Source organism: Rutilus rutilus (genome assembly GCF_951802725.1).
Source record: "Rutilus rutilus genome assembly, chromosome: 10".
NCBI lineage: Eukaryota > Metazoa > Chordata > Actinopteri > Cypriniformes > Leuciscidae > Rutilus > Rutilus rutilus.
In genome coordinates this window covers 34,529,577-34,554,701 of record NC_140215.1, presented here as the reverse complement: position 1 = coordinate 34,554,701, position 25,125 = coordinate 34,529,577, and the positions used below count along the sequence as shown (strand labels likewise).

Genomic DNA, 25,125 nt, shown 5'->3' with positions numbered 1-25,125 from the left:
TCCCAGAACCATGGTGGAGTATTTCTTTGAAGATCTGAGAATTCAGTTTTTTCTTTTGCACAGTAAAATTCAGCGTCAGTGGTTTCTTATCATTACTCATCATAATAATGTTAGGATATGGTCCGTGATCTGGTAGTTCTTAATCTGCTGCTCTTTACATCTTTGTCCATAATGCATGCAAAACCTCTTCACCCTCATGCAGCCACATGAATAATTTACTGTGCCTTTCATTTCTTTCTTTTTAAATTGGACATCGTGTATTCAATCCCTTATTTCGAATTTCTCCTTACTAAAATATTGTATTTCTCGTTGAAGCTTTTGTTGGCGTGTTAGATGCATCAAAAGGTCTAAATTATCTAAGTAAAACGAACTCCTTTTTGGTCTATTTTATGTCTTTTATTTTGGTCAAAGTGAAGCTCAATTGTCTTCAGTGCTGTATAGTGAATTTGGGTGTAGACAAGCTTTGTTGAATACTCAACTTGTGCACTTACTGTGATAATATGTTTCCCTTTTAGACCAATTTTACAAATAAATTTCAAGTTCGACATGCGTACTGCTTATGTACTGATATTTTACATTTCAGTGATATGCGATCAGCCTCAGTTTCTTTCATGCTGAACACAAATTAGAGATTCATTGTAAGAGAATATTGCAGAAAAAAATAAGTTTATGATTAGGAAAAGGTGTTGCAAGGAACCCCAATTTATCGTCAAACCTGTACCAAGAATTGCTTTAGAGCAGGGAGAAATTGGGTCCAATAAAGCCATAGAAGAGCTAGACGTCTGGTCTAAATGAGTTTATGGTATAGGACTGTTGTTGCTCTTCTCTTTGAAACTAGCCTCACTGTTTCTTTGTATCTGTACTTGCACACAAAAACGCAGACACTTTTTGCGGGGCGTCTGGTCGATGTATTGATTGTGAGACTAAAGCGGCATCGACCCCCCAGTAGGCCTACACTGAAAGTCACGTTTATTCTCGAAATGCATTTCCACTCCTAATGTTTCCACAAACCTTAAAGCTGATAATAGTTTTTGATGTTACAACAAAATGCAGCAGGGATTATCAACGTAATTCATTTCAGTCATACATTCATTTTAGATTATTAACAGATAGGCTTCAAAGTGTATAGACATGCCTTGAAATGCGAATGCAAAAAGGAAACATGAATGCATCCCGCTATTTCAAAGAATGCTAAATTAATCAGGGGTGCACATTATTGCCACTAGAGGGCATAGTTGTTCTGTGAAAATAAAGGACTGTATGTGCCCGTGCACACTTACTAACAGGGGCTTAATCAGAATTAAAACACGATAATTCAAGTATCTAAATTAATTTGCTTCCGGAAAGTTAATATTTCGGGACAACACATATGCGCTCAGTTCTCCCAGTTTATGCATGATTAAAGGTGCATCTATAGCACGTTGCAGGGTCTGTTCTGAATAGATGTAGGGTTGAGAAAAGGACAGGAACAAAGAAATTTGGACAGCCATGTATCCCAGCATGGAGCACTGTGTGGGCAAATATATTTCAGCTCAGTTTTGGCTAAACGGATAAAACTTATGAATAGGCCTAGTTTATTAATGACCCATAACGATTGAGCTAAAAGAGTTTAAATGTGAAGCGAGTTTTCTAGCTTATTTCTCTCTTTGACATAATGTTTCTTTCCTTTCGAATGAAGGTATCCAATACAAATTGAATCATCAGGAGGATAATCAGAACAGTCCAGGCCATTTAGACATGAAAAGTAAAAATGGAAGCTTTACTCAACACAACATACAGCAACTTATTATAACAAAGCCGTTTTATTTGTTTTAAGCACGCACGCACGACAAACATTAACACTCCTACATATATTTACAGTAAATATACTTTGTTGTTGTTATAGCGTATAATAGGCCTATATATAGGCTATTCATGCATCTGTTGCAAAACAACAAAAAACTTAATGTAGTTTTAAATATGTGTTGATTGTTATATCTGAAATATTAGCTAGGCCTACATGTTGAATTATTGGGAGATTGTTTTCTATATAAAAGCCTGTCGGTACTTCATGTTTCAACAAAATAGTGCAACCTTCTTATTCATTATTATCATTATTATTATCATTATCATTATTATTATTATTAGTAGTAGTAGTAGCAGTAGTAGCAGTAGTAGCCTATAAATTAATAAATGCAAATGTAAACACATACGCCGAGCAAGACTTTCGCAAACCCCAAACGGAAAAAGAGAAAAACACAGGCTACAGTTAATCTAATTTCCCTCTCCTTCCTCTCCCTCCCTGTCTCTCATCTGAGCTAAAGCAAGCGTGTTTAGGGTCATGCAGGAGAAACCCTGACCGATGGATTTGGCTCTGGGCCTGTTCACCAAACAGACTATTCAATAACAGCAGCCCTCAATCATATATGATTCCACTGGCATTAATAAGTAACGATCTGACACCATCAGTTCTCACTTTGTCGACCCCTCACAGAACAGTGGGCGATGTATTTTCTCCTGCGGATCAACATTTCCACAAGATGCTGAACGGTAGGCATGCGATGGCGTATTTGCACTGATGCAATAATTTCATCTGTTTGAGAAATCTGTCCAGACACAGAGCGCCAGTTATCAGGCGAATCCTGCTGGAATTACGTGTCACTGCGACGTCTCTTTATTTTACGCACACGATAACTTTCACAGACAGCGGGTCTTTACGACACTGCGAGGCCGACCGGGTCGCTACAATACCGAGCCTGTAAATCGTGCAGTTGTGATACTGGCTCGGAACCAGTATACCTAAATCAGCGCTCGCCCCCGTCTCTCAGATGTTCCCTTGGATGAAACTTCAAGGTTGTCTGCCGTAAAATCTGTTTTCAGATTACTTTCATTATAAAGGCGTTCCCTGTTAAGACCCCCACCACCACCTCTCCATACCTCCCATTATAGCCATTCTATGCAAACTTGAATTAAAATGATACATTTATGAAATAGATATATCTGTCCATGTAGAAAGCATGTGCAGAAGCATGTAGCCTATTTATGCAGGCATGCTATTTTTGCATTAAATTGCCTGCAGTGACAAATGGCATCTCACGCGTTAAAAAATTGCAGCTTTTAACTGATGTGTACAAATAAGGTCAATAAGAAAAATACCAGCCAATAATTAATGTATAACCTAGCCTACTTACTTTTGAGAGTGTTATTTGATTTCGCATTATCAGCCACGAGTAAAGTGATTTATTAATATTTTTCATTAGGCCTATAGCCTATTTGCGGTAAAAATAATAATAAAAAAAAGGTGCATAGCTAGCCTAGTCATAACATATAAAATCGCTAGGTAATCTGTTGTCTATTGTAAAACTCCGTCCACTGAATTGCTAAGAGTGGGCTATCAGTCGTTTTGACCCACAAGCAAAAAGTGGCAAATGTGTTTAAATTTTAAACGCCGACAAATTATCCAGATTTCTGAATCTATTCTGTGTTCATTTGTTCGTAGATCGTTTTGCTCAAAGCAGATTGTGAGAATCATATTCAGAACTGTGCATTATTGCTGTTTATAAAATGTATAGGTTAATGAACAATTTCTAGGCTATTCTATTTCTATTATATATATATACATATAATAATGAATTTCATATATAGGCTATTTTGTTTCCTATCGATTCGAAATGCATTACGTATTCACATCTAATAAAATCTATTGTGAGCATTAACTTAGACTTGAGTTAGACTAGCACGTATAATTGTCATACATTTTTATTGTTCGACGGTTCTTGTTTTACTAGGGAAACATGTTTTTGTAGCTAATTAGGTCAGTTTCAGGTTTTAGCTAGGCTTAAATTAAATTAAAATTAATTTTGAATTATTTTACTTATTCGAAACAGCATATTAAGAATGTTTTAGTGTTTTTGTAATTTCTCTGTTTCTCTCTCTCTGTCTCTCTCTTTCTCTCTGTCTCTCTCTCTCTCTCTCTCTCACTCACTCACTCACAACACACACACACACACACACACACACACACACACACACACACACAGTCTGTGACTGTATTTTCTTTGCTGAGGAAGTGCAGCTGGCTCAGTCATTATGTGCAAAAAACTATAGGCTTTGCGGCAGGCCAGATTCCTTTTTGTTAGAAGACAATTTACAGCTTTGCAATAGATCTTTTTATGAGCCTGTTTCGACGGTCATTGGATGCCACTGGTCATGTGCAGGACGCAAACGTCTTCGTGACCCCTTTTCATGATTTCCCAAGCGATTTTCCCACTGCATTCTGTGGCTTAAACGCTACAAATCCAAAATACAGAGTGTTATCATATAATTTCTCTCTCTCTCTTTTTTTTTTTTTTTTTTTTTTTCGTGCATGTCTATCTGTGTTAGAGATCGAGAAGACAAACTCGAGGCCGATTGCGTAGGCTGTTGTCAGATCAGAAGCTAGACGGCTGCTACAAGAGTTGCATTTCTAAACAGTGCAACAATACAGTAGGCTACTGGACGACTGATCTCAAACCAGCTTCGCAATATTCAGCAGCAACGCAGGACGAAAACATGGATTATAGGGCTTTGTTGGGTAAGTTTATATTTCAAGATTGAACATGCTATCGTGTCAGTCAGAAGATACAGGTTTCTGATTTGCTATTATAATTTCAGATTGTGACGGCAGCATTAGCTATCTTATTAAAAACAATCTTACTGTTTTTGCAGTATTTCTTTGCAGATAACTCAATTAGTTAATTTTGGATTGCACTAAAAGCTAGAAGAGTGCTGTATTTATTGTGTTCTTTAAATGCTGATGACCTTTCTTTATTAGATCTTAAAATGTGATTTTACTCATGTTTGATTTGATCTGAATGTGAAAAACATGTATCTTTACGAATAAATACTTCCCAATAACTGATATTATTAGCATTATTATCAGCAATAGTTGAAGTATTGTTGTCGTTCAAATAAACCAGCAGCAAATCTTAAAAAAATAAAATAATAATAATATTTTACGGAAATAAAAAAGTAATGCAAACCTTCAAATGATGACTGTTCAGCAGTTACTTGTGTGATTATTGCAAGCAGATTCGTGGATTTACAAGTAGCCTAGTTAACATACATTTTATGACAGACCCTTTTCGTGATTTTTTAATTTAAATTAAGGCTATTAACTTAGGCTATTTCGCCAGTGTCACATTTATCCACATATTAATTATATATAAAATAATGAAGTCTGAGTTGAATGGCTGTGAAACATTATTTTAATGCACAGATTAAAGATAGCCTATCTATATAGAAATCTTTAATCTGTGCATAAAAATAATGTTTCACAGCCATTCTTAATACATATTCAGACGTTATTATTTTACCTACAATTAATTTGAGCATACAAATAATGATTATTATATATTCATGCGTCATTATTTTATATAAAATTAATCTGTGCATGGAAATAAAGATCCACAATATAAAATAATGATTTAGAAAGTTTGGAAACCTGTGGCGGACGGTGGAGTTGTGCGTTTTAATGTATGCCTCCCTTAATGGTGAGAATGGCGCAGTTTTTTGGGAAGGGAGAGACAGGCTGTGCGGGACAAAGACAGTATTTCACAGTCAGCTGACAGGCAGAGGTATTTACAACCTCACTGCAATGCGGCAAAACAGATAGCGTTAGAGGAGCCTGAACGAGTTCATGCAACGAGCTTCACATTCAGTTCACTTACTTCTGAACAATATATCTATATACTGCAATACAAACTTGAAATGCAGACAAAAATGCAATTTATATAGTCTAGAATTCTCCATGAATGTATAACCACGAGATCTGCATTGCACTTAAACTAGGATATTTTCGCTAATTTAGCATTTAAAGTGTTAGAGTTAGGATTAAAACCCAAATCACATTATATTAAACATGCCTATTGTCTAAATATTAAATAATAAATATGCTCTGTAAAATATGGCAGTAATACATTTTTATTATTTATTCATGCATTATTTGAACACTGATGTGTTAAAGTGTAGTCTATATCTAAAAAATAAAATAAAATAAAAATAAAATAAAATAAAAACTTCTAATAGTTGTTCAGTTGTTCTCTATTTCTGTATGAGCAGTTGTGCAAAAAGAAAGAAAAAAGAAAGCCCGATCACCTATGCAGTGTCTGCTTCGGTCGGCAGGCGGCGCTGTTGTCTAACACTCGGGCACTTGCTTGTCCGCTATCTGCATCTTTGTCCTTGAGCTCATTTCCTGTGACTGTGATTGGTTGTCGCAGTCATGTGACACAAGTCACACAGTTCCTTTATTAACTGATAGAAATGTTGTTGTTTTTAGAACGAAATAAAAAGAAACTGTGTGAGTAGGCTACAGTTGGAATTATTATATTTATATTATAAATATTGTATTCAATTATTGATTATAATTGTAATCATTTTCACATGCACGCATTTCAGTGTTGACATGAAGTTGTTTTACGTTTTAATAGATCATATGATGATCAAAAATATAAAAAATATCGGTGATCGTAGACTTAGAGTTTGAAGTCCCGAAACACTCACAGTGAATGCCTGTACATTTCATGCACTTAAATAACATATTAAATATATTTAACTGTTAATTGACTAAAATGTAATGTATTTAGGTGAATATCGAATTGAATGTTTAATCCCGTAAAAAAAAAAAAAAAAAACAGAGGTGAGAACATTTCTCAGTAAATGTTATAATATTATTTGCTGAAACTTTCCCAATGGCCATTTGTGACTTCACAGAAATCGACAACCCGCCATATGGCGCTATTTTATTTCCTCTCAAAAATGTACAGTCAGAAAAATATTTCCATTAGTTCACACGTCAGAGATTTCACAAACACCTCATTTGTCCTGAACTCTGGCAAAATAACGAGCAAACTGAAGTAACACAAGAATGCGCTACACCAAATAACTCTATTATTCTTTAAATACTACAAAAGAACATACAGCAGACATTAGTCTACTATAGCCTACTACAAGAAATAAACTCTGTGTGTGAGTGCAGTGAATGTGAATTGAACCCCGTGTCTTTATTTCCTCCTGAGATCAGAGTAATCGCCATTATTGAATAAGTGCAACTTTCAGGATTATTTATGGCACCCGCGCGCTGTCATGAATGGCTGTGGGGAAGCACGTGATGCCATTAAACTTTGTTTTATGGCCAGGGAGTTGACAAGCCAAAATATAATTCACATTGTATATTAGAAAGGTCGCTCAGACGGTTTGGAAAAGATCCCAGTGTCGCTGCAGAGGAAAGAGTCTCCACGCGAGTTCTGATCATGGATATATGCGCTTTACGCGACGCGCCTTCTTCTCGAGGTAAGCTTGTGTTCTTCAGTGTACGCGTCGCTGAACTTGCGCGTGTTGGATTGTGCCATGATGTTTAGCCTACTGTAGTCTCATATCCACCAAACCTGCTCTGATCTGTTTCTGTGAACCCCTCTTGTGTTGTTGTGCACAGTTTTGGGTTGGTTGGATAACTAGAGAAAAAATAGGCTGTGATGAAGGTGACGTAAATGTTATGCAGTAGTCCGGCTTTGGTGCAAATGTGGCGCCACGTTATAAAAGATTACTTTTCAGGGCTTAGCTTGTATGAATTAAATTATTACTACTACTACTACTACTACTACTACTATTACTATTGTTATTTATTTACATTTTTTATACGAGGGCATCAGCATTTTTTTTTATGAATTGCTTTTCTTTTTCATTATTTGTTAATAAGGAGAAAGTAAAATAAACTGCTTATTAAATGTGTGAAATATACATTGGTCTAAATTGAGAGTTGTCTTTTGATTACTACATATTTATGTCGAAATTATTATTATTATTATTATTATTTATTTATTTATTTGCTTTGAATTGGCAATTCATTTTTTACTTATTTGCACCTGTTATGTATCTCGGTCTGTTGTTATTAGATAGTGTACCATTCATTTTAATAGAGATCAGTTATTCGATGCACGCGCTTTCGTGACTTGTAAGTGAACTCTATAATAAGCAGGGTTTCTGGGTTTTATTGACAAGCTCTCTAGCGCCCCCAAGCAAAGAAACTCTCATTTTGACCCTACCATTTATACTTTACATTAATTTTCGTCTCTGATACAGTGGCTGGTCAGAAAAAAAAGATCGAAAGTCCTGTTCAATTAAATTATCTGAATTCAGAAGTGCAGAGAAGCGCAATTTAATGTGAATGTTAGAAAATATAAAATACATAATTTCGTCACTGCTTTCCAACCATACAATGTCAGTGAAACAACGAAATGATATTAAATCATTTTAAATGAAACTTCAGTCTAATAGCATATGAAGTTCAAAATATAAGCCTATATGTATTCTATGACCAATAATCAAGATATTTTGTATTAAAAGGTTTGAAATGACATATTTCATTCGTTGATAGCGAAACTGTGGCTAATTCCCGTGTGAGTTGAAATTATTATTATTATTTTTTTCATATTTTCACTCATTGCAAAAATGTCTTTTAATAGAGAAAGACCGTCTCAATCCACACATCTGCTTACAAAAATAAATCTTCAACTTGGTTAAAGTCGCATGGGGGAAGTAATTATTTTAAACGGTTTATATCATGGAAACCCCTATGTGAATGCATGCGAATTATATATATATATATATATATATATATATATATACAAATGGAGATATTTTCATTTAAAATCAGATGTGACTCAGTTGTTCATCAGTAACTCGGCTTTGACCCGCCTGAACGAGTCGCAAAGCAAGGTGAAACACGGGTCACACTGTCTAACAAACATAAATTAAAAACACGTATTAAAACGCACATTGACTTTATGCTTGGTAAATATAAATACATACAAAAATTAATTCATATATTAAATAGCTAATATCACGCATGAATTGCCTGCTAAAAAGTAGAAAGAATTTCATCTCTTTTAAAGCACTAGACTATTATTTTGTTCTAAAATGCTATAATCATCTGTAAGTTCTAAAATCACAATCCATAATATTATATCAAAATGAACAGACAGCTAATCAAATAAATCAATGCAAATTCATAAGACTTTTAATCTGCTTGTTTTAAGGAAATGATGGTAAATTCCTATATGAAAAAAAACCTCGAAGTTAACGTCGCTGTTAAATTTAGAAGTAAGAATAAAAATAGATAATTATTCAATTCATAAGCGGGAAAATGTTGAGCGTTCTTGATTCTTAATTTTTAAACGAATCCCAGGTTTATTATATGTTGGCTCTGGTGACCGGGTGGGAATGACCACAGGAGCTGCTTATCTGAGAAGGTCATGTAGGCTATTATCCATGAACTTTTCTTCTTTTTCCGCTACCGCTGTCGTCTTACCAAAAATAATGAAACTTTTTGATGTGTGTTGTAAATGATTCTGCTTGACCTCTCGACCTTTAGCCTTCCTTTATATGCTTCTTCACGTGCAGCACACAGTTTTAAGGCTATACCTGATCAATGACAGCATCTGGCACTAAAGCCCTCAATCCCGTACCTGGATCTGGAGGAATATTCCGTTCAATTGTATAGGGTGTTGTTAGAGATACAGAATTAAATAATTAGTAATTGAATTAGATTAGTTAACTTTAAAAATATGAACGCATTAGGCTACACGAGGTCTGGAAATGGAGCTGCGGGCCTCTATCTTAACATTTTTGCTCCCTGTTAAACATTAATAAAAGAGAATTGAAAAGGTACGGAACTTTCTTTCTTTTTTTTCTTTTTTTTAATCAAGGCAAATCTTGAAGAAACACTCGCAACACTTGATGTTTGAGTTAGAATATTTTTTCTAAGACATTTTATTTGTTGAGCGAATACATGTCGTTGTCTATATATACCCTGTAGAACCGAATTTGTGTGAAAGAATGACAGTCACAGATTCGGTTCTAGGGGAGTATATGGTCGATGCAAGAACTTCGAATAAAACTTGGTCTTATTTGAGTGTTCGACCACTGAATGCTTTTGCCATCTAATGTACGGGGCAATATAGCCTATGCAGTGTGCTTTGGAAAATGGCAGCTGGCAGCGAAGAACCACTTTCGTACAACGAAGAACATCAAATGAGACGCATATAATTACATAATATGATTATGTGGTTGAACTCGTGAAAGCTTTGATCATGCTGCACTTCTACCTGAAACAAGTCTCTTTAACAATTTATACAGCGCTTGAATCTTACTAAATGTGTGCATATGAATATAATAGAATATTTGGTTACACTTTATTTTAAGGCGTCCTTATTACAGTGTTTTATACAGTAATTATACAGTGAAGTACTAAGTAATAGTGATTAACGTGTACTTAATATACAATTAGGGTTAGGTTTAAGATTTGATTTAGGGTTAGTTGCACATAACTAATTGACTGTAATTACTATAGTTACTACATGCAAAATGTGTAACAGGAACACTGTAAAATAGTGTTGACGAATACTTTTATTGAAATTTTGTGCAATAAAATCGCCCCTCTTATAAGACAGAGAGCACTAAATAATATTAGCAATATTTTGTATGGATGTTAACAAACTTTGCACATCCATGTACTATGCCCCTGGTCTTACCTTAAGAACTGGCAAGCGGTTATTGTCTGTTCTGTGGTGTTTGATTATTGATTGGCACGCGCATTGATGGCGAACCAGGGTGCGCTATACAGCGAGCTGAAAGGATGAGAAGCGCTGGAATGATGAGACTCCAGTAACTTCTGAGTGACCTCTACATGACAAAGACGCTCTCCAGCAATTGTCTGCTGGCTTTATGTGACTCTTTTTGTGCCTTGGACCGTTTTTTATCTTTTGTCTTGTTTTGTTTTTTACCACTTGGGTCGAGTTTGATTTAGCTTAGTTGAATATTAATTTACCAATTGGGCTTCATGCACATAAATGCGATGCAAATACATGCTTTATATTTATATACTTTTTTTTTTTTTTGCACTTATAGAAGAACCTTTCAGTGAACAGTTCTTAAAATAATTTTTTTTTTTCTTAGTGTGAAGATCATTCTAATAGTGTAAAGAATCTTTTTCCACTATAAAGAACCGTTTGTTGAATGTGAAGATTCTATGGATGCTGAAGGTTCTTCATGGAACCATCGATGTCAATAAAGAACCTTTATTTGTAAGAGTGTGGGATCCTCCCATGTGATGATGTACATGCCCACATGGTCTCAAAACAGATTTTTTTTCCTCTTCTTACACAGACCGGGTATTTCATCAACTAAATTTTATATTATATTATCACCATCCTAATTGAGAGATAATGTGAAGTTTGTGAAATTCACTACTAGGTGTGCACAGCTTCTTCTCTGTTGATGAAGTCCCTCCACCTCGATTGGCCAAGCTGGTCACATGGTAGCCTAACTTTATTCAGTTGACAGCAAGTAGGAGGGCTTTATGGAGGGAGGAAAAAAAGACAACTCGAGAAAAATTAGTATTTCCTACCTTCAGAAATTAATGGCCATGAGTTCGTACATGGTGAACTCCAAGTATGTGGATCCAAAATTTCCTCCTTGTGAGGAATATTCTCAGACCAGCTATATACCTGAAGAGAGCCCGGGCTACTACAGTCCGTCGCAGGACACTGGTTTCCAGCATCCCGGACTCTATTCACGGTCAAACTACTCTGAGCAGCCTTACAGTTGCAACACTGTCCAGGGCTCATCGGTTCAGCCGCGGGGTCAAGCGCAGGATCAAGCCGGCCAACACAGCCCTTTCCCCGCACAGACTGAACAGTGTCCCGCGGTCCAAATATCCGGACATCCGCAAAACACAAAGAGCCAGAACGGGATACCAGCCAAGCAGCCTGCTGTAGTTTACCCATGGATGAAGAAAGTACACGTTACTACGGGTAAGATTCACTCTCTTGTAGGCCAGTCCTGTTCTGCTGTTTTAGCCACAGTTAAAACCATTCAGTGAAATATTTATGGGTTCCTCTGAAGGGGCCGCCAATTACACCAGCCATAAATTTTTATTGCTTAGGAAATAGGCCGCTAGCTGTGTTGGCCACTACTGCAGTCCACTTGGCCCAAAGCTTTGAACTGAATCATTTAGTAATGATAAACTTTGATTAATTCACCTAAACTAAAATTAGACGAGTTCTGAGTATTTGTTCGATCAAATTCAAACGAGCGGGCATTGTTTTTATTTTGCAAAAGTTCAAATGAGTGTTCAAATTTTTTTGTTGATAGTTGGGTTCTTTTTTTTCTAACAGAAGTGTGTTTTTGTCTTTCTCAGTCAACCCGGATTACACAGGACCTGAACCCAAACGTTCTCGGACAGCCTACACAAGACAGCAAGTTCTCGAACTAGAGAAGGAGTTTCATTTTAACAGGTATCTAACAAGACGGCGTCGCATAGAGATCGCGCACACCCTCTGTCTCTCTGAACGACAGATTAAAATCTGGTTTCAGAACAGAAGAATGAAATGGAAAAAGGACCACAAACTCCCTAACACGAAAGGAAGATCGGCGTCAGTTGGGAATCAGCATGCACAACACGCTCAGAAGGACAACCAGACAGAGATCACAACTTTATAAGTGGATATCTCTTTCTCCCTCCCTCCAGATGTACAGATGAACTGTATGTAATAGACAATGCTTTATTTGACATTGCATGGTAGCAAATCATGACATGTTGGGTACAAGTGCCAAAAACTGAGAAGAAGCACACACTACGACTAAATGCAGCGTGAAAACTGCTATGCGTTAAATATTTCAATTTCCAGTATTGTAACCGTTTGTAACTGAAGCAAAGAGGATATGAGGATATGAGGTTCACATGCCACAACGAGGTACAGTAAAACGTCAGAAAGCTCACGCTATTTTACACAAACTTGCCAAATTTTTCGAAGAGCATGGATCTTTTTAGTGACACTATTCACAATTAAAAAAAAAAAAAAAAAAAAACTCTGTATTTTAATCACCCCTTTCCTCTTTTTAAACTCATTGTGGCAAGTTTACGCCTATGGTGCGTCAATTTATCTTAACTTAATCATTAAAGAGAACTCAAGCAAGGAAATGTCCAGCGAATAATAATTTATAAATTTTTTTTTTTTGTACTTGAGTCAACTGGGTGCAAGTAATAAAAACTAAATAAAATTAGTTAATAATACGAAAAAAATCGTTGCCTGAGAAATTATTTATTTGTAGACTGAAAAACTGAAGAAATTTCATTCTGAACCTCGCGTGAACTGTGCGCGCCTTTTTAAAGGTTTACTTTCTAAAAGACTATTTCAGTCAAGTAATTTTTAACTTGTTCGTGATTTTTAAGAATTTCGTTATAGGTGTTTTACAATTGTTTATTGCAGCTTTTAAAAATGACATATTTAATCAAGAAAAAAACGAATATCCCATGCCTTACTTCACTATAAATCCCGCCCGACATCTTTGTAAACAACATTAAAGAACAGTATAGCCTATCTGTCTTCCGAATATTACCTGAAAGTCTTGAAAAGCCGCTTTTTATTTTCCATTTTAGACACGTTTAGCCCTCAAGATGTTTGAACTTTCTATTTATTAAATATAATGTTAAAAGCTTTATGTTCTATGAGAACGTACTTATCCGTTCCATAATTAGCTATCGAATTCAGTTTTTAAGTTCTTATATATGTGTATATATTTCTGTATATTGTGCATATTTTCTACAGGCATATTTTGCAGTAATTAAATAAATATTATGCAGAGAGGTTTCACTCAAACTGCGTCGTATTGTGTTGAATCTAGAAACTCATGAGATAGGACCAACACGTTTTATCAAGCACTTTCATACACACTGTTATTTTTATTTTTTTAAAAGGGATTGGTGTCGAATCTGGAAATGGCTTTCCAACAGTGATTAAACTCAGACGCTCTGCTATCTTTGTGGTGTCTTTGTCTCCTTAAACAAAAACACGAGCCATACATGCATTTCGAAGGAGTCTTCACACTGAAGCCTTCACGTTGTGAGCATGAAAAGGTATTTTTACAGAAGTTCAACAAAAGCCTTGCGGGCAGGTTCATCCAGAGGACAGAGTTTCTGTTGCATTAGACGCTTTTGAGCCGCGAGCACTGACCTCTACACCCGTGACCTGATGGACCTTCAGCCGCTTCTCTCAGACGCTTTTTGCACACAGATGCACCAAAAACCAAAAAAACAAAAAAATTGTGTGTGTTCTGTAGTAACATTTGCTTTTTAAACGGTGATTATTTGCCACACCGCGTATAACTTTTTCGAATTTGTTATCAGATTCTGCATAAACCTACACATTAAAAAAGGGCTATGCTGCACCTAACAACGTGGTATGTTACATTGATTGCGATCAAGGTAAAACTACAAATCATAAATAAACCACCATATGTTTTGCTTCATTAAGCGAAATATATCATGTCAAAGCTTTATTGATAAACCGTTCATGTAGGCATAGAGGTTCCTCTGCTCTTTAAAGAGAGAATTATGAGCAAGCAATACTATGGTTGTTTTTACATAACAGCAGTTAAAAGTTATATCTTTTAAATATTAATCAAATTTCTTTTTTGTTCTCAGCGTTGTCCATCAGCACCGAAATTGTGTGTGCTTGGTGTGTGCGTGCGTTTAGCTATACTGTCGTGTATCTATATATTTGAGGATACATTTGTAGCCAGAAGTGAGCTAAACCTGACAAAATCTCCCAAAGCCTCCTTTTGGGGATGTCCTCATTTGAAACAGTAAAATAGTAAAGTAAATGAAGTTCGTGGGTTATGATTAGGCTTTAAAACTTAGTTGTATGTAAAAAATAAAATAAGTCTATGCAATGTTCCCATTTTGATCTTTTAGTGTGTGTGTGTGTGGCCTGGTATACCCTACGTTGTGGGTACCAAATGTCCCACAAAGATAGTAATACCATTCATTTTTGACCTTGTGGGGAAAATTTTGCTCCCCATAAGGAACCAGATTATAAATCATACTGTGTGAAAATGAAAAAAATGCAGAAAGTTTTGTGTGATGGGTAGGTTTAGGGGTAGGGTTAGGTACAGAATATACGGTTTGTATGGAAATGACCCCTATAAAACATGGAAACGTTTGTTTGTGAGTGTGTGTGTGTGTGTGTGGTGCAGAGAGGTTGCGCTCGCAAGAGAGAATATTTGCTATTATTTTATAAACGTTTTTTTTTTATTATTATTTTTTTTTTAATGTGAGTAAAGGTGTGTGTGTGTGTGTGTGTGTGTGTGTGTGCAATGTAATTTATAAATTACCAATGCATTGTCAATGAAAAGACACTTGAATCAGAGAGAGAGAGAGAGAGAGAGAGAGAGAGAGAGAGAGAGAGAGAGAGAGAGAGAGACAGAGAGATTATAATACCACCAACACTCATCTAGGACAAAATGTAAAGTTTATTGCAGCTTGAATAGCCAAAACATTAACAAACAATCATATTAGATGTGTCATACATATATATAGGCTATATATATATATATATATATAGGCTATATATATATATATATATATATATATATATATATATATATATAATTTGTTTAAAAAGCCTTTGAACCCTTGTGAAAACTCAGGGGATCTCTCCATTGTCTTTCAGTACGCAAGGCATTCTGAGTATTGACCTGGATGTCTGAACAGAATAAATGGGAGCCATACGCGGGTCCATTTGCAATGACTCTGCACCGACTATACCGCCGCTCGCACAATGCGAACTCAAACGGCCATTTTTGATTTCCAGCTGTTCGGTGAAAATGTCTTCGCCCATCGAGACAAACCGTTAAGATAAATCAACCTGCGCTGTCGACATCCCAAGATAGAATTCGGTGTATGGTTCCGTTCTGTATCTTTTTTGTTTGACCACGTGATTGTCTAAATAATTAATGCAGCACGTCCCCTAGAAACACGGCGTCGTCATTAATCGCGAGGACTCTATCAGACTTGAAAACTGAAGAGATCCAAGAAAATAATATCCAAACGGTCCTGTATCTCACACCACCGCAACCTGCACATTCGCACAGCTTTTCAGCCAATGGAAGATCGGTAGGTAAACATTTAAGATTAATATTTGCTGTAAGACATCGAATAAACATATCTGTCAGAATTTTGATAAATGGTGTCCTTTGATTCAGTCTTCCTCGCGGACTGACTGAAACAACTTCAGGCTCATTGTGATTTTTTTAAACAATTTTATAAATAGCTTCAGCATGGAGCACAATCAGTGTCAAAAAATAAAAACTCTTCAGTAACAACACTTTTACTTTTGAAGCATTAAATGCAGGCTAGTAAATATTTTCTTAAGTAATGTTATATTGATGCATCTGTGTAGCGATGAAAATGTGAAGTCCAGTGCCAGAGTGTTTAGCTTAGGGCTTTAACGAAGGCCTTTTAGTGATTTATAATCCGTCATAGATGCTGTTCTTTACCGATTTAGTGGTGAGCATGTGTGGAGACGTGGTTTGATAAAAAAGGACACAAGCTTGAATTCATTGTAGAAGTCTATCTGGGAAATCATCACATAGTTATTGGCGTGAAGAATTGCCTGAATAAGTGGATTTTGCATCCTGACAAACATTAACAAAACAGCAAATAATTTTTTATTTTTTAAAAAAAAGGCATGCATCCAATTGCAATTTCATTGGTGACAAAACTCCTCTCGTTTTTAGTAATGGTGCATTGTGATCGTAGATCTATCCACAAAGTGTTTGGAGCTGTTGGAGAGGGATGACGGTGATCTGCATCGTTGTAAATCATGCTCAGTAATTCCTGAAAGGGTGAGAGGCTGTTGGGGGCCGGGCGTGGACTGTAAATCTTTCACTTTTATTAGCCCGTGAACATATGCTGCAAGGGGAGAAGACTCGCATCCTCTCCTCAGGACAATCCTGCGCTCGGCCGCCTTCCCAATCGTTTCATCTCCATCTTTTCATCCAGTACATATCCACACAGCACAGCCATAAAGCAAGCATTCGGACTCAGACGACACATAACCTAACCGACTTGCATTTAACCGCTTAAATTATGTTATGTTAAAAAAGAAAAAAAAGTAAAGGGTGAGAGAGTTTTAATGTATTTTAGAGGCGATTAGAAAACACAATGAAACAAAAATGTATTTTAATGCACAATTAGACGGGATTATTATTAATTATACACTCTTAAAAATAAAGGTTCTTTATTGGTATCGACGGCTCCATAACATTCATGGAACATTCAAGGTTCTTAATAGTGGAAAGGGGTTCTTCAGATTTTTAGAATGTTCTTCACACTAAGGGGAAAAAAGTTTTATTTTATTTTAAGAACCGATCACTAAAAGGTTATTTGGGGAACCGAAAATGGTTCTTCTATGACATTGATGCTAAAACACCCATTTGGAACCTTTATTTTCTAAGAGTGTAGTAAAAACCTAGACATTGAAAATACCTAGTTTTACACGTCATACTCACATATGGGGATCAATAGACACTCTTGCTTTTTGAGAAGAACAATATAGAATTTGGGATGATTTTGATGAATCTCTCTGGCTGACGAGGTCATACATAGCTGTCATTGCCTAAACCATAGTAGTCAAACAATATTTCAGAGGTTTCTTAAAGCCGGGTTTCTTTTCAAAACAGCGAGCAAAAAGTAACAACTACATATTTAATAATCTTAAAGAAAAGAAAAAAAAATCATAATGTTGCTGCTTTCAAAGATTGTCCGATCCACAGGCCCATAACACTGCGTTAAATAATAATAATAATAATAATAAAGAAATAAAGAAAAATTAAGATATTTAGTAAGACACGATGGAGTGAAAAGAATAATATAATGATTGCGCGGATTATCCAATAATTTGTCTTTCAAATAAGGACAACGTAACGATAAAACTAATATTTTGTGCTTCATTTGAACGTTTGTTTTTATTATTTTTTATTATGCCTGGGTTGCAAGGCTATAATAAACAGCGATAGCATTTGCCTTACAATGACACACTCCGATACAGTGGCTGAGATCTTGTGCAAAATCATTGTACAATGATGTGCGGCTGGAGGGAATGTTAGTGCTCTTGCTTTTTTAAATGTATTTGTGAGGTGAAGCTGGTTGGAGTAGCAGTCTCAATCAGGACAATCTGCGATCCGGATCACGTGAACAAATATGCTTGTATTTTAAGGCAGCGCCTTTATTTGTCATGATAAGGTTTCCGAAATATAGTAATGTCGACTCGTTCGGTGAGCCTGCCTCTGTAAAACCTTCAATTTTTTTTTTTTTTTTTTTTTCAATGGGAAGTTGATTGCTAGTAATATTTCGTTTTGGAATAAGAAGACCTTCTTGGCTTTTTATTGGTAGCTGAGTGAGTGGCTCCCATTCTTTCGGGAATACTGTCTGCATTGGTATATGGAAATGACTGGAAAAGCGCGAGATCAGTTTTAAGACAGTACTGTCTATAGACAAAGGGTGAAGGATATATCCGAGCAGCTGTACTGAGAGATATTGAGACTAAGAAGCACGGCTATATAATAAATTGGCATTACAGGTAAGCAATTGCACGGCAAAACGTAACCTTTAAGCGTGGGTTTACATTAGGCCGGCGTAAAAATATGATTTATTCCATTCAAAGCAGCTGATCTTTATTAATGTCATCGCCTACCAACTAAGCAAGTACGATTTGAAGACATAGAGGTAAAACTGCAAGACTAGTTTTTCAGCTTTGCGCAACCTTGTCTATTTTTTTGAGGTTTTACATGTAAGGTCATTTCAGTCATACAGTTTTAGTTGCTATTTCATTTTACATATTCTGGTAGCTGAGTTAGCCATGCACATAAAACATCTGTGTCATACATTGTGAGATCGTTAATCACTTTAATTTGTGTTATAGTCAATGCGATTTTAGACATGACATATGTGGGTTAGGGTATTTTTTTAAACATCCATGTTTCCATACATTTAAATCATTCTCTCTGATTTAGATTGTAATTTATACCAAAATCTTTGGATTCAAACACTCTAACATTACATGCATTTTGAATGGAAACCATATTTCGCATGCAATATAAAAGCAAAAAATCATTGAATATGAAATAATGAATTAAGATGTAAAGTTGATTATTTTTTTAAGTTTGCTCTATTTACGGAATGGTGATTACAAATGAATAACAGATTTTCAGACAAGCGCTTTTGATTAGCCTATTTATAAATAGGTTTTGTTTCATATGCATTTCACAAAACATTCTTGCATTCTTCTTCTTTTTGCAATATCTTACCAATACGTTGAGGCTCAATCACAAACGTATATGTTTTCTATTCTATTTGATTTGTGAGATGATTCTGGATTTTTCCCCCCACTAAGCTGGCATTAATGCACACTATACTTCCATTACAGAATTCACCGTGGCCTAAAATTGTTGCCATATAAAACACTTTTCTACCAAAGAGATGCATGCAAATTAGTAGCAGATATATACATGTATATATTTACAGACCGACTTCCAGAGTCCATTATTTTTAACCGCCTATTGTTCTATTATGAGTACCAAACTTACCGTGGGAGTGCGTGGGCGAAAACACGCTCGCCTGATAAAGGCAGACCTTGTTCGGCTGACTTGTTCGCTACATTTATCCTATTAAGACTTTGAACGTGACACACCAGTTTAAAATACAGGCTACATGCATTCTCTTGTTTTAGTTACATTTGCCAACGTTGCGGTCCATCGCCAAATAAGAATAATAGTAATAGCCTAGTATTATTAATCCCACAGGCTAGTCGAAAGGTGTTGTCCTCGTCTCATGTTTTCGAAAGGATTTTCAGAGTGAAACAGAACAGGTCGTCTGTCTGGTAGGATGAGGATTAAAATCTCGTCTTCAGGCTCGCGCTTGGTTTTAAAATCACCGGTGAAAAAGTTGTGTGGTGTGGATTGCATTGTGACTTGAGTCCCTTCCGTCCGTTGTTCATTAATCAGTGAGTTATTGGAGAGGAAGCCAAAGGTCACCCAAAAGGCTTATGAGTGCTAAATATTTTGGCCAGCATCTCTTTGTGTAAAATCGCTTATGTCGGGTTTTTTTTTCTTCTTCTTCTTCTTCTCTCTCTCTCTCTCTCATGCAGCTACATCTTTGACTTCTCTCAAAACCAGTCTAATCTTCTGGGGGGGAAATAAATTAGTTCATTAAATAAATGGGACATCATGTAAAAATGTTATAAATTTGTGGTATCATCGCTGATGGCCGTGAATTCACATTCAGAATGGAAGACTCAACCATAGCTGTCATTTTGCAAACGTAACATACTCAGCAGTATAACGCATATAAAACAGCCCTTATTTATTAAACTGGGAGTTGGAAGGGGAAAAAAAGAACAACAATTAAAATATTTTTTTATTCTTTAGGTCGCCGTATAAATTATGAAGATTGCTTGAGGAGAAGGAGGGGAGAGGAAACCACAGACTGCGGTAAGAGATGTCTATATATTTAAGTTTGCACTGAAATGAAACAATAGTATATATTACTCATAACCTGCCGTGCACTGTCTTGTTACTCTATATTTAATAGCTTGCAACACAGCCCATAAAAACTTATGGGCCAGAATACGAGTTAAATTAAAATTCCCGTGTCGCTCTGAGCTTAGACAACAAATTAACAATAAAACTTAACAATTGTCCCATGCAATTTCAAGTTTACACTTACATCTAGAGCAAAGTATAACATGCAATAGCAATGCTATCTCGTTGATATAGAAAATAAATAAATAAATAAAAATCAAATAAACAAAACAAAAAAGCATGCATGCAAAACCCAAAACAAATATTCCCAACCGAACTGTCTTCTTAATTTAGAGTATCCTTTACTAAAATCCACGGCTATCCGCGCAATTGGTCAAACGTGTGTTCCATTACAAGTAGTTAAAGAAGGTTGAAGACAAGAGTGTGTGAATTAGTGCAGTAGCTGGATTTATACTGGCGGGCTGTGGGCTCTGCTTGTAGCGGGACATTCTTGCCCCCAGCCATCCTCCTACGCTTAGAGTTTTACCCCTCTGATGGTCCCAATTCTTGAGGAGTGCTTTTCTTCTCGCCCCTCTGTGAGGCATTTACGGCTCTAGCATGACCACTCATAAATTTAGTCGGGCTCTACAATGACAGGTGCATTGATATGTATCGTGCGGAGCTTCAGGCCGTCTAATAACTACTGTATTGAGCACGAGCTACAGTCACTTGGGCGAAAACCTATCTTGAAAGAAAGAAAAAAAGAAAGAAAGAAAGAAAGAAAGAAAGAAAGAAAGAAAGAAAGAAAGAAAGAAAGTCTGAATGGTGTGGTGTATTGCACATTGGGTTCTCAGTTTGTGGAAGGACTTTGCTACCAACATTTGCTACATTCGCATTCTTCGTAATGCCCCTGATGTTACAATCGGTGGGAAACAAGCCTAACATCGAAGCTACGTGACATGATACAGATTAAGTAGCAATTTAATAGCGGTATTACAGAGTGTTCCAAAATCTTTACAATAAACCAATATAATAAACTAAACATTATACATTGTTTACATGTATCAGTTACGATATTATAGAAATGACTAAATAGACTAGATCTTTCGTATTTGCGTTCTTATAATCTATATCTCGGATTTTTATGCATTTTCTTTATGAAGATTGTATTTTCGTATAATGTTCACAAACAAGAGCAAGGAACAGACCAGTTATATCAAACTTAGCAAAAATCAATCGATTAACTTTATTAAAGTGAACCGATCAAACTATAAGTGGTTTAAAACTACGTTAAAGATGTACAATTCCAGGACAAACAACGTCTCGTTTCTCCCCGTTATGTTACGAGTAGATATTTCTTTAAAATATACGAATAGATTTAATATAGAATGTTTTATGTTCTATTCTATTGAACGACCCCCCAAAATGTCTAGTTCTGAGCAACGAGTCGGGAAAGAATGGGATATTGTTTGAAGAGAAATGCTGATTCTCCTTCTGCTGCCGTCTCGTTTCACTCAATGGGGAACTTTTAGCATAAGTTAAACTTTAACCGTCTTGTGTCATTCTTGCCTAGAGTTCTGAAAGTGAAAAGATGAAGGGGTTTGGCTTGTCAAGAAGAAAAAAAAAACAGAGAGAGAGAGAGAGAGAGAGAAAGAGAGAGAGAGAGGCCTTGCGAAAAATGGCTGATCACAACATGAGATCTATTACTGTTTAGATGTGGTGAATGGTGATTTGTTCATGTTTTAAACATTCTAAAACATTCAACAAAAAAAATTAAAAATAATAATGGTGCAAAACTATGTACAATGTGGCCTTTTTCCAACCTGATTTGCAAAGAGGCCGGAGACCATTTTTCTGTAGAGCAACAAGATTTTACTAAAGGCACTTTCACAAGATGACAATAAGAAACTAATGTTAAGTTTAATACTCCAGCTAAGGAAGCCACATAGAATGAATACATCCCCTCATAACTTTGGCTTGCCGCCTTTTGCATTAAGTGCATTAAGAAAAAACTATCACATTTATGAAATCTACAAAGTCAGGAGGAATAGGGAATATTGCTTGACATCTGACACCAGAAATTGAAGAGTTTGGAGAAATTTATTTAAAAAGTGAAAATGGTACGGCTGTTTCCATTTGCAGTGGGGTCTTGTTTGCCTACATGATGTTTAGACTTGAAAGGGAATGTAAATCTGTAAATGCAAATATGGATGTTTTTAAGTGTTTGGAATCTCACACCAACAATTGTTTCAAGTTAAAATCGCAAAATCTTTTGCTAAAATTGATTCATTTTCTTTCTCAGCAGGTCAAAGGACAGACAATCTGTGGGAAGCTCCAATCACGTGAGTGACAAGTCCATGCAACTGGACAGGAGTTCACAGGCTCTCTTAGTTTGAACCTTCACAATGCAGAAAGCCACATATTATGACAATGCTGGACTTTTCGGAGGATATTCGTACCCTAAATCTGACTCCTATTCATATGGTTCTACACACCAAGGCTTCTCATCCCCCAGCATAGAAAATGACTATCAAAATCCAATCTGCCCCATTCAAACCACATCAGTCCGGCCACCAGCACATAAAAATGGAGACATCAATGGAAGTTGTATGCGACCAAGTGCCAGCCAGGGCAACAGCCAGCCAGAGAGTATCAGCGAGCAACAGCAGGCCGCCCCTTTAGCAGCCAGCTCACCCAGTCCAAACACCAACTCTACACAAAAAAAGAAATCTCCCAGCTCCACTGGTTCCAGCACTGCCACCCCAGTCATCACCAAGCAGATTTTCCCATGGATGAAAGAGTCCCGCCAAAACGCGAAGCAGAAAAGCACCAACTGCCCATCCACAGGTATGTGTGTGGCCAACCCGAAATCTACCCAGAACTACACTTGCAGACAGCTATTATCATTATGACCTAGTTCTTTTTGTTTGTCTTTCTCTGGCCTTTAAGTGATGTAACACAATTAATCCATTGCACATTTCTGCTCTCTGTGTTCAGGAGAACCCTGCGATGACAAGAGTCCACCAGGTCCTGCCTCGAAGCGAGTGCGCACTGCCTACACCAGCGCCCAACTAGTTGAACTGGAGAAGGAGTTTCATTTCAATCGCTACCTGTGCCGTCCCAGAAGAGTGGAGATGGCCAATCTGCTCAATCTCACCGAGCGCCAAATTAAGATCTGGTTTCAAAACAGGCGGATGAAGTACAAAAAAGATCAGAAATCTAAAGGCATAATGCATTCTCCCTTAGGACACTCTCCGGACAGAAGCCCGCCGTTAAGTGGCTCGAATCACATTGGATATTCTGGTCAGCTTCCAAACAGCCTAAGCTACGACGCGCCATCTCCGCCGTCATTCGCCAAACCGCAACAGAACATGTACGGGTTGGCAGCCTACACGGCGCCATTGGGCGGCTGCTTACCGCAACAGAAAAGGTACCCGGGAACAGAGTACGAGCACCACAGCATGCAGGGCAACGGCAGCTTTGCCAATGCGAATTTACAAAGTAGCCCTGTGTACGTCGGGGGAAACTTCGTTGACTCAATGCCAGCTTCGGGCCCCATGTTCAACCTCGGTCATCTTCCCCATCCCTCATCCGCTAGTGTGGACTACAGCTGTGCCGCTCAGATTCCGGGTAACCACCACCACGGACCGTGTGACCCGCACCCCACATACACAGACCTCAGCTCTCACCACGCGTCTCAGGGAAGGCTGCCCGATGCGCCCAAACTCACGCATCTGTAAGGATCCCAAGCGCAAAGTCGCTCTTTTATTACCTCACTAGTTAAACTAATTTATAAAACTACACTCTGAGAGAAACATACCGTATTATCCTGTATTATTATTATTATTATTATTATTGATATGACTATTACTGCTATGATTGTAATTATTTTTTAAAATAGCTGTGGTCCATTTCTCTTGACTGTTGACGATACACGCGGTTGTTTGTTGTTTGGTTCTTGGAAGAACCGTATTGGCAAAATGAGGGCAATTTCCATAACGTGTTACTTGAAGGTAAGTTCTGTAGATTTGACAGTATAAGCATCCGTCTTTATAGAGATGGGATTTGTAGAGGAAAAGAACCATTGCGTCTTTGTTCTTCTCACGGGTTCTTCCTGTTTTCTCCATTACAAATACCGTTATTTATTATTTCCCTCCAGCGTTTATATTGACTGAGTATTATATTTATTATTTGTCGTTTGTAATGCACATTATTTATCTTCTCATGTATATTATTTATATAACAGTTGTAGAATTTATTTTGAGCAGAAGCCGTTGAACTGGTGCAAAACAAGGTGATACAATGTGGGACTGGTGTATTTCTTTCTTCATTCAGTAATAAAATATTGTGAAACTGAAGAATTAACAAGAATCTCGAAATTGTAATTATTGTTATTATAGGCTACATTGGGAATTTGGCAATCTTTCATTATTGCCATGGTTAACAAACACCAGCACGTAACGACACACCCTCACGTCCATTATAAATGTTATTTTGTAAGTTGCACTGTCCATGCATAAAATGATGAAATGGTAGCGATATGGAAATGTTATATTTTATTGTGTTAAACATTTTGTAAATAAAGTGCTTAAGCTAAACAAATGCAATTTCTAATGCTACATCAATATATTCATACATGTATTTTCATATTTAGGATTTAGGATCAATTGAAATTAAGATCTTTATTGTATTATTGTGTGGATATGAAAAGATTTACAACTTGGATATCGCCCAACTTACAAGGCGGAG

General features: G+C 36.7%; 2 protein-coding genes across 7 annotated transcripts; both read left to right on the top strand.

Moving 5' to 3' along the window:
• The first annotated feature begins 4,193 nt into the window (after positions 1-4,193).
• Positions 4,194-24,907, top strand: hoxd3a (homeobox D3a). 6 transcript variants are annotated; one of them, XM_084421100.1, is made up of 4 exons: positions 4,194-4,552; positions 20,284-20,346; positions 22,682-23,223; positions 23,374-24,907. In XM_084421100.1, the coding sequence occupies exons 3-4, from the start codon at positions 22,782-22,784 to the stop codon at positions 24,114-24,116; spliced, it is 1,185 nt and encodes a 394-aa protein (XP_084277226.1). In that variant the 5' UTR covers positions 4,194-4,552; positions 20,284-20,346; positions 22,682-22,781; the 3' UTR covers positions 24,117-24,907. The 6 variants fall into 6 exon arrangements, with proteins under 6 accessions (XP_084277226.1, XP_084277225.1, XP_084277229.1 ...); XM_084421099.1 differs by having other exon boundaries at positions 22,679-23,223; XM_084421103.1 differs by lacking the exon at positions 4,194-4,552 and adding an exon at positions 7,131-7,308.
• On the top strand, positions 11,420-12,864 carry hoxd4a (homeobox D4a). Its single transcript, XM_084420846.1, has 2 exons — positions 11,420-11,828; positions 12,215-12,864. The coding sequence occupies exons 1-2, from the start codon at positions 11,435-11,437 to the stop codon at positions 12,514-12,516; spliced, it is 696 nt and encodes a 231-aa protein (XP_084276972.1). The 5' UTR covers positions 11,420-11,434; the 3' UTR covers positions 12,517-12,864.
• Positions 24,908-25,125: the final 218 nt, after the last annotated feature.

Excerpts from the sequence above, each read along its gene's own strand:
- hoxd4a (XM_084420846.1), top strand. The coding sequence starts at position 11,435 with ATGGCCATGAGTTCGTACATGGTGAACTCCAAGTATGTGGATCCAAAA. Across the intron at positions 11,829-12,214 it reads GAAAGTACACGTTACTACGG|TCAACCCGGATTACACAGGA; the intron begins GTAAGATTCACT and ends TGTCTTTCTCAG.
- hoxd3a (XM_084421100.1), top strand. The coding sequence starts at position 22,782 with ATGCAGAAAGCCACATATTATGACAATGCTGGACTTTTCGGAGGATAT. Across the intron at positions 23,224-23,373 it reads CACCAACTGCCCATCCACAG|GAGAACCCTGCGATGACAAG; the intron begins GTATGTGTGTGG and ends CTCTGTGTTCAG.